Source organism: Blennius ocellaris, assembly GCF_963422515.1.
Source record: "Blennius ocellaris genome assembly, chromosome: 16".
NCBI lineage: Eukaryota > Metazoa > Chordata > Actinopteri > Blenniiformes > Blenniidae > Blennius > Blennius ocellaris.
This window is the reverse complement of record NC_137665.1, coordinates 18,466,902-18,477,729: the sequence shown is the minus strand read 5'-3', so window position 1 is coordinate 18,477,729 and position 10,828 is coordinate 18,466,902. Positions and strand designations below refer to the sequence as shown.

At 41.3% G+C, this 10,828-nt stretch overlaps 1 protein-coding gene across 1 annotated transcript; it reads right to left on the bottom strand.

Moving 5' to 3' along the window:
• Positions 1-1,246: 1,246 nt before the first annotated feature.
• Positions 1,247-9,058, bottom strand: hoxb7a (homeobox B7a). Its single transcript, XM_080511608.1, has 2 exons — positions 8,478-9,058; positions 1,247-2,629 (listed from the first exon to the last, which is right to left on the bottom strand). Exons 1-2 carry the CDS (start codon positions 8,980-8,982, stop codon positions 2,355-2,357), a joined length of 780 nt encoding a protein of 259 aa, XP_080367734.1. The 5' UTR covers positions 8,983-9,058; the 3' UTR covers positions 1,247-2,354.
• Between the last annotated feature and the right edge of the window lie 1,770 nt (positions 9,059-10,828).

Here is a 10,828-nt window from a genome sequence, read left to right as displayed (position 1 = left end):
TGTAAACACATAACACATCTAAATCTTGAAAGCAAATTCAGTCATGAAATGTTTTTGTTACAACTTTTTTGCCTTTCTCAGAAAATGACCAAAGTTATGGATGATATGTGTGTTGATGTGTGATGCATCGCTTTAACGCCAATAAAAATTATACAACCCGAGTTAAAAATGTCATTTTCATTTTAGAATCTCTCCTCTCGGAATTAAATCTGCGTTTTTTTTAAAGAGTTTGCAATGTTTCTACTTTATTTGAATAATATCTTGAAATTTTCCACATTTTATCAAAACAAAACATTAGACGCGACTTTATTAGACTCTTTTGCGCATCTGGAATACTTGATTATTATACCAGAGAAAAGAGATTGTACAATTCTGTCGTCGGATTTTGGATTACTCACTGTTTTCACTGCTGACGTTTACTCATGTTAAGTGTGCGTATTAGTGAATTATCATGTATTTGCCAACGGAGGGTGCACAGTGTAAATGTTGAGGCTTTATGTGAACATTTCTGAGCAATACAGAGAGGAGGAGGAGGAGGAGGAGGACGAGGAGGAGGAGGAGGAGGAGGAGAAAGTGGAGGAGGCTCCTTTAAACAGGTAAAACTTTAAACAAGGGTGAAGGTATTTTAGGAACGCACTGAGTTCACACGTTACTGAGCTTTATAACGCGTGAAGTAAAACTTCCTGTGTGCGTGTGGTGGGGGGGTGTAATTGCTAATCTATCTATCTATCTATCTATCTATCTATCTATCTATATATCTATCTATCTATCTATCTATCTATCTATCTATCTATCTATCTATCTATCTATCTATCTATCTATCTATCTATCTATCTATCTATCGAGAAAATCATGTATTAAGCTTTAAAAAAAACACCATTCAACTCATTGGACTCGACAGAAATCCAGTGTTGAACCAGTTGAAATCACCGGAAATGCACTTCAGCCTTGCGTCCACCTCAGGAGCACCGATCTGTTCACATCCAGAGCCTCCTTCTCACTCCTACCTTTGAAGGGGAAAGAAAATATTTCCAAGGCTTCCGGAAGTAACGTGAGGAATCACATTCTTTCTCATTTGGATAAGCAGCCGTCATCAGGCGCAGAGGAAAAGAGACAGCATATAAAAGATAGCATAGAGTCGGTTAAGTTTTGTTTTTTTTCTTAGTTATTTTATTTTGTCCACAAAATACATTCGAGCTAAAACAAAAATATAAACGTGCTGTTGCCTTTTTGTGTAATGCTGTAACATCTTTATTGTTATTTCATCAACATTGTAATAATCCTATAATCCCTTTTGCGCTTGAGAAGGTTTTGACAAATGAACGATTTGATGGTTATATATATATATATATATGCCGCAGCATATATAAGTGAAGAGGGGTATATACACATACATACACACTGTATATAAACATAACAATAAACAAACCACCTCAGTGTAAACACAAACTGAGTTGCGCTCATAACAAACACGAGTCTCCTGTGTGCTGAATCCATCTAATGTTAATTAGTTTTTTTTCTAATCTCTCCTTCTCCGTGGTTCTTTGACTGTAAACAGTTTCAGAGGACAAACGGAAAAGGAAAGTGGTCATTGCATCCTTCGCTGTTTCCGCTGTCTATCATTAATATTGGACGAGCTTGTATCTTCAAATCTCACGTCTATTTTTCAGTTTCCTTTGTATCGCAGCTCAACTGGCGTTTTTTTTTTTTTTAAGTGACATGCTTTCCTCTTTTATTGTCATCCTAACATTTAAGTGGATCCTCGCCATGTCCTCATCCTTGCCGTTGAATAAAAGCATCTCTGTCTCCATGGTAACCAGCATCTTTGCGTGAGAGAGTGAAACGGCAGTGCAGCTCTACATGTTTTCAGCTAGAAGAGGCTCTAATACGCATGAAAGAAAGAAACAGTTTTCACCACACTGCAACATGCAGAGCAATCAGCTCAAGCTAAATATCAGAACAATGCAGCTCAGTCCAGATCAAACTGTTCACAGACCACAGGACTAATCTACGAACCCAAAACTAACGTTCGCCTACACAAAGATAGAATTCACCTCAGGTACTAATGAGCGTATATTGACAAATTGTTTTTTTTTTTTTTTTGACAAGCCAGTTGCTGTTAGTGACAATGTGACAGTAAACTCTTCATCAGAATCAATTGTTTCTTTTCGATTTTAGTCTTTTTGAGTCTTTTAACGTGTAGCCTTGAACATTTCCGTCTACAAGAATTGTCTTTAAACTGGCTTCCTAAATAAACTCAGACTTGACTTGAATGTCCAATTATACATGTTCAATCCCCCCAGTTTTCTCTCTCTCCATGATACAACCCTTTAAATTGTCCCTTTGTTTCAGAATCATTCCAGCTCCTCCTCCTCCTCCTCCTCCACCTCCTCTTCCTCCCCTTCAGGTCCTGCTGTCTGAGAGCCTCTCACGGTCCCTCGGTTCTCCTTCTTCCACTTCATCCTCCGGTTCTGGAACCAGATCTTGATCTGTCTCTCCGTCAGCTCGAGTGCGCGCGCCACCTCGATCCTGCGGTGCCTCGTCAGGTACCGGCTGAAGTGGAACTCCTTCTCTAGCTCCAGCGTCTGGTGGCGGCTGTAGGTCTGTCGGCCTCTGCGAGGGTTCGAACCTGCAGAGGGGAGCAGAAACAGAACCGTCTGCGTTCGGCCGTGCGTCCTGCTTGATCTGAAACCTGCAGCTCTGCAGTCGCTCTCGAGCTTCACGGAATCAGATGCAAAGAAACGTCTCGAAGTCACTGGTATTTCATTTGCAGATCTTTCGAAAATGACTCTCATCTCACAGTTGAAGGTGACAAGTAACACACTGAAATCAAATCCAGTATATTTTCGCATAAAATCTGCGTCACGCTGCGTTTACCTTCAGCTTCATATCACATGAACACCAGGATACAATTCAATTCCATTCATTTAACGAATTAAACTCAAAATGCAACGTGAAATCATCTTTTAACTAAATCAGCAAAATAACACAAAGCCTTACTGAATTCATCGGTTGTTTTTGTTATGTAATATATACATTCTCCAAAAATAATCCAAGAACACAAAACATAAATGGACAAAATAAAGATTTTCATCAGCAGTAAGTGCCAAATGCATTTATCTGTCCTGATGTATGTATTTATCAAAGTGTGTGTCGGTATGTTGGGAGATTAGGGACAGTAAGATGACATAGTTATTTAAAAAAGCTCTTTTAGCTAATTCCTTTCACTGATTGTTTCAGATTCCCTCCACTGAAATTAATCACATTTTTTACAACGAGCTGCTTTTGAGTTTTCACATCTTAATTTATCCTTGTTACAAGAAAACGGTAAAAGAAAATAAAAAAAAATCTAAACACTTACAATAATAATATATATAAAAAAAAAAAAAAAATAAATAAATAAAAAATATATATAAATAAATAAATAAATAAATAAATAAATAAATAAATAAATAAATAAATAAATAAATAAATAAATAAATAAATAAATAAATAAATAAATAAATAAATATTATGTTTTCCATCATGAACACCTAAATATATTCCCAGAAAATTTAATTTATGTAGGTTATTTACGTTAGTAGAAAATGTTTGCAGGTACATTTTCTCATGAATGAAAAAAAATATTTTTCATTAACTGATGCGATTTTAAAAGCTGTATTGGATATTTGTGTTAAAGGGCAACCAGAGAAAATGTGAATATCTACTCTGTATGGTGCTGGAAGCTTCCCGCTGTCAGTATTTGTTCAGTCTCCAATATGTGGTCCAACTCAATGCTTCTGAGGTTTATTTAGATTGTTGTGGTGACAGAGGCAGTGATGTTGTGGCTTCCTGTGCTCACGAGGAACTAAATAAACTTTAAAGCACTTAAAACTCTATTACACAACTCCTCAGTGTTTCAGCATCACAGTCAAGTGATTTCAATGTTTGAAAGATAAATAAAGCCTTATTACATCCAAACCACTTTGTTGTAATTTGATTACTTGACTAAATTCTGGCCGGGTAGTTGACTTGACTGCTAGTCTCTAACTCCACTTCCTGACAAACACCTTTGACCTTTGACCTGGTAAACACCATAAAACAATGGCTCAATGAAGTGGTGTATCTGTGGTTTCAGCTGTTGTCCGTCTGAGCAGTCCTCACTGACTTCACGCCACTTTTACCACTGAAGATACAACTATTGACCAACGATTTTTAATGTAGAAATCAGACTCACATAGTTGCGTCAGAGAAGTCATGCAGGCAAGCGGAAGCGGGCTGCCGTCTCCAGCCGTCGTCAAACAATGGTCTTTACTTTATCAAAAAATGAGAGTGGAGGAAAACAAGGTTTCTGTTTCACTTGGTGAAGAAAATGCTGGACCCGGCGTGGAGCGAGAGCACAGAAACAAAGCTGACCTCTCGTCTTTATGAGGTCATGCAACGCCTGAAGGTTAAAGAGAAACTGGGTCACATTTTCACTGCTGCAGAGGTCGACTGTGGGCCACGCCGACGTCTCAACTGTGTTCCTCTGCACATTTGTCCCTGCTTTTTTTTTTTTTTTTTTTGCTGCAGTGTGTTTCAAGGCAATCCAACAAATGAAACCACACGGTTCTTCTCTTCCCTTCTCCCTGCGACCTTCCCTCTCTCATCCCTCTTGTTTCTTTGGGGACTTTCTGCTCTCTGAGGCAGTCCGACACACCGGGAGCTGCATGGATCCGCCTCTCCATGTCTGACTGTGCGAAATAAATCTGCGGCACATAAATCCTCTGGCTTCCAGCTGCCTGTTTTCTGGGTGTAAATGAGATGGAGAGAGAAAATGGAAAGACTTTGATTTCCTATTGATCTTCAAGCTCTTATATCTGACTCGGTGGCGGCATGATTTCCATCCTGCACTGTAAGTTGAAACAGCAGATAGGCTCACGGCACACACACACACACACACACACACACACACACACACACACACACACACACACACACACACACACACACACACACACACACACACACACACACACACACACACACACACACACACACACACACACACACACACACACACACACACAGACCTTCTTTGTTAAAACTGCGGACAGTTTAGTGTTGTGGTACCGTGAAAAGAGCCAGGTGGCTAAAACATAACGTTGGATTAATTTCAATGAATTCAGCACGAAGTATCTGAAATATGATGAAAACATACAGTTAAAACCTTTCGGTTATAAGAACATTAAAAAAAAAAAAAAGAAAGAAACAGAGAAGAGCATCATAACATAGTAACCAGTCGACACAGTTAAAAAAAAACATGAAATTCAAACATGAAAGTCACCCTGTGCTTCTATCAACAAATACATATTGTATTTCAATGTTCTCAATTATGTTCCAAACTTCAAACAAATAAAGCATTTGCATTTATTCCTTTTATTTTTAAATATAAGCATCTGATCACAAGATGTTGTCAAGGGTGAAAACAAACGTAGACATTATGACCCACAAATAAAGAGAAGGTAATGTTATTTGGCACATATAGAATGAAATGAAAAACACATAAAATACTTGTCAGTTGTGTGTTCTGGTTATTTATCTACAGCTGTATTGCAAGTATTTCTATTTGTGTGACAGTGAATTTTACACCTCCATTAGAGTTTTGTCCCAAAAGAAAGCATCACATTCATTTATATCATTAATCTGGATTTATTTGTTTATTAAGAAAAAAGAAAAAAAAAAACGTTTCAACAAACAAGCGTCATTAGTTTTCTTCTCTTTTGTTTTTTCCAAGGCAACGAGCTCTCAGCAGAAAGCAGATAAAGGAATCTGTGCCTTTTAACAGTTGAGTCGATTTTCTATCCAGTGATAACGTGCAGAAATATCCAGACCAGAGCTGCGGGACGTGTTGGGGAATATATTTTAAATTCTACTAATTCACACATTTTCCTCATCAAGAACTGAGATAAGAGACACGCAAACTGTTGAATCAATCCAGAAGTAACTACTTATTAACTGCAGATCCATTGCACCTGAATAGAATGTTCCTCATTTCTCAGACAATCTTAAATTATTTCACAAACACACGATGGCAAATTTACATCCAACCAGACAGCACAAAAATATTTTTTTTCTGTTAAAAGAACCGTAACATCTACAAATATCGACTGTAATGCCTGTGAATGTTGCATTTGTGTGACGCTTGATTCTTACATTATGTATCTGAGTGAACAGATGTAATTACTGAATCGCGAGCATCTGCACTCGTTACCTCCAAGCCATGGTATTTAAAGACGTCTTCAGTGACCCTCGGTTGTGTGTTAAAGGCCGAGGTCTCGATATTTTCACAGCTCGCGTCACGTTCCCAGACGCCCGCGTGCATCTGCGTGCGTATTGGAAGCAGCGGTCAGAGCGTGACAGTGACGGAGTGTCAGCAGCGCGAACGTGTGTGTGATTAAGTACGTGTGTGTTTATCTCAGTGCCATTTCCTTTACACTCATGGCGAGGTGATATTTTGGGGTGGAGAGGGAGCGATGGGTACGAAAGGCAGAGAAAGGGAGGGAGTGGGTGAGAGAGGTAAGAGGAGGAGAGAGGGTTAGAAAGAGGGAAAGAATCCATCTTCATTGGTCATATTTTCTGCTTTCGCTCTGTCTGCCGCGATTTGTTGCGCTTGAGCAGGAGTTGGAATTCTCTAATCAACAAGGGCCGTTATTGTGCGCTCTCTCTCTCTCTCTCTCTCTCTCTCTCTCACACACACACACACACACACACACACACACACACACACACACACACACACACACACACACACACACACACACACACACACACACACACACACACACACACACGAAATACATTTGACAAAAAAAAAAAAAAAAAGTCGCATATGTGGGCGAACGCACGGTCCTGTAGAAGCCAGTGAGTGTCCCCTGATAAGCGCGTGTCTAACCCTTCAAAGGTGCTACAACTGGAACATCCGGGTACCCGGGCCTACGCCCTTCGTCATCTTCTGGCGCCCTGGACTAAATGGAAATCTAAATTAAAATCTATAAATTCATTATATGGGTGTATGGGCTCACTGGTTCGACACACACACACACACACACACACACACACACACACACACACACACACACACACACACACACACACACACACACACACACACACACACACACACACACACACACACACACACACACACACACACACACACACACACACACACACAGGGTTTTTTCTGGATTCAATGCTGTAAATTAAATATAGTTTTCGACACGAGACCGTTTTTGAAGAATGTATTTTTACGTAGAATTCTATTGTAATGACCGACGCATTCCTATCGAAGCATTCATTAATGCCACTATACTACTAGACACAAATGCACGCGCACGCAGAGAGGACTGGCGGACTAGAATGAAAATTAAATTTAAAGTTCAAACTTTCTGTTTTGAAGAGGAAAGTTGCCTCGAAACATTCACATTACGTGCCTTTTACGCACGTTTATGCATGGACACGTTATTTGTTTCTCCTGTTTTGAGGCAATGCCATTCAGTATTTACACGCAAACATAATCAGGCTTTTTTTCCCCAGTGTTGGTTGTTGTGGATCCTGGTTCTATTCAGCACCCAGTATGCTGCTCTCACAAAGGCTGAGATTCACAATTGAGGCAGGCATTCAGAGATCAAACCCATGCATCTGCTAATTTATAGTGTTTATGGTTTTAACGGTCTGTGGTAGCACCACAATGGTACAATGGACTTTCAGCTCAGTATACTGCGTGCAAAGCACAAGACTTATCAGGACGCAGGTGTTGAGGTGAACCCAGTAAAACACTGAATATGAAAACCGTGGAGAGGATTTTTTTTTTCTCTGTAATTTTGAACAATCCCGGATGAAATTGCCGCCATTCTCTTTGCACTCCACTACCTCTCTCCCTAAACACAATACTACCTAATGAATATTCACAAAGTCTTAAATTATGGTTTTATGGAGGTCTCTGAGCTATAAAAGATGTGCAGAAAAGGAGAGAGGGAGAGGCTGTAAAAAGTGACAGCTAGAAAGAAACAGACAGACATAGTTCAGCCACCGACAGTGGCCGCTGCGCAACCGGGCCAACAGTTTAAAGAGCGTTTAACGTAATTATTGGGTACAACTACCCCCCCCCCCTCACAGAGCTCTCCCATCCTCTCACTCTCTCTCTCTCTCTCTCTCTCTCTCTCTCTCTCTCTCTCACACACACACACACACACACACACACACACACACACACACACACACACACACACACACACACACACACACACACACACACACACACACACACACACACACACACACACACACACACACACAGCAGGAAAGTCTCTGCTCCTCAGCTTCTTCTTTTAACGTCTCACACCGTCCTCCCCCAGTATCCCTTGCAGGTGAGATTGGGAGTGGGTGTGGTCAAATGGGCACCATAAATCTTCTCATCAACTTTTCCCATGCCCCCCACCCACCCTCCTCCTTACCTGAGCCTCTCATCCATGAATAAATCTGGAGCCTCTGGTCGTTTAACTGTAGCTCGTCTGTGCACGGCTGCCTCCTGCAGGCCGGGTCGGTAAGTCTTGAAGCCACTGAGCAGGGCTGAGGCCGATCGGGGAGCCGCTCCGCCGGGCTTCCACGCAGAGTCGAACACACCAGCCCGCCTCCCGAGAAACAGCGAGCCCCTCTCGTGCACACGCCTGGGTTGAGGGACTGTGCTGCGGGCAGAGCGGCCCCCGCGCTGCCGTTTAGAACCATATGGGACAGCCCGAAGGATGAAGAGGAGGAGGATGAAGAAGCTAATGGGACCCGACCGCTGGAGGCATGGTCGTGATGATATCCAAGGGTGCACGAAGAGGAAGACGCGGCAGAAGAAGCGGAGGAAGTCGGAGAGGGGGAAGGAGGAGAGTCCGCCAGGATGAGAGCGGGGCAGCTCGCAGCAGCTTGTTGGTATTTAGAAAACAGCGCGTTGGCGAAGTACAGCGAGCTCATAATTTGGCGCTGATGATTTGTAGACCCGGGTTGGTTTAATGTCGACCTTTTACGAGGCGCCTTGAATTATTGGCTGGATATGACTATCTAGATTTACGCAAAGAAAAAAAAAAAAGAAAAAAAAAAAAACAACTCACCCACCCCACACACTTCTTCTCGCCCTTCTTTCCAATTGCCTCGCCGACCACGTGACCGACTCGTCCATGTGATATTAAAATGCCCAATGGTCGACGGGGTTTCCCCGCGGAGGCGATATTATGATGGGGAAATTAGCTGCGACAAGAAAGGAGTGACCGCTGCGACACACAACAAATAAAAACATTTACATAACGCAATCAATAAGCAGCAGCTCGGAACGTGTTCAGCAATAAACAAAACAACTGAGGCTGACAAATATCCAGCTCCAACTTAAATCTTTACTGTCCCGCTTAGAGCCTGTGAAGCAGGAGAAGTCGTGCGTAAAAGGCGGAAAAAGTCCATTAGATGTGATATCGATTGGACTTGGAATTGAATAACACACGTGTGCAAATCTGCCGACAGGGCCACGAGAGGAAAATGGATTTCTTATCCCGACACGTACTTTGCAGAGACCACACCTGCAGTATGGAGGGTCTCACACAGCAGAGCAAACAGACAGGCAGAGTGATGGCTGTGAGCATTACAGAGCGTCGGGGACGTTTATACAGTCAAATGTGTCACTTTGAAAACGACCCTGTAATAACACGCTCCGTGAAATATTACACCCAAGAGAGGTTTCACTTCCCTTTAATTCAGCTAATAATCAAAACAAAAAAAAAGAGTTACGGGTTCATATTGTCCAGCATCATGCGCGCCACGCGCTGGGAGGTATTGGAGCTATAAAACAAAAAACAAAACAACAAAAAAACAACAACAACAAAAACACATCCAGAAAGTTAAGTGGGTGTTAAAAGTAGCAGATAATTTGTGTTTTTGTTGAACAAACATGTTTCTCGAGGAATTAAAATCCAGAGAGACCAAAACAAGTAAATCTAAGTAAAATAGACTTAAACAAACTTATTGGTGTGGCTCTGAACTCTCACTTCCTCAGTGCAGCGCAAACTCACCTGACGTGCAGTACAGGTGCGAGACCACGTCCCTCAAACTGTTGACCTTGAGTGAAGCTGGATAACATCTTTGGCTGTAATGTTTAACATGCCCTACAGGACTTCACCCGAAAATCAGAGGGATAACTCAAACATGATCAAGAACCGAGTTCTTTGTTCCATCCACATGCATTGGATGTATTTTGTGAGTCATTTGTTTGCAGTCTGACCTCTTTGCTGCTGAGGTACAAGAACAATGAACAAGCAGATCTTTATGCGTAAAGCACCATGTGGCCGCGTTGGTTCCAAGCTTCAAAACCAATGAAAACGATGACTGCATAATTTCCTATAATGTGGACAGAGTCATCGAGTAGAGAGGTGATGTTGCTTCGCAGTTTGGTAAAACATGTGAGCTCGTTGTGATTCCGTTTTTCCTGCATTCAGACCACCGCTGAGAACAATTTGATTTCAGTCATCCACATACTCATAGTTTACAGATCAGTTGTGGTAAAATGGGACTGCGTGTTACAACACACAAGTAAACATTATACAAAGAAATCTGAAATAAAGCCTGTTTTTTCAACATAGAAAGAAGGCGGACAGTGAGACAAACAACTTAGAAAACTGGATTTCAACCCTTAGTTCAAAACTCAAAAGCTCCAAATTCCCAGGTGTAATTAGTCATTGTTGGAATTTTCTTAAATGACATTTCAAAATCGTTTGGGACTTTGAAAAACAATTCAAAAAAACTGTTTTCATGTCCTTACTCCTGTAATGCAAAC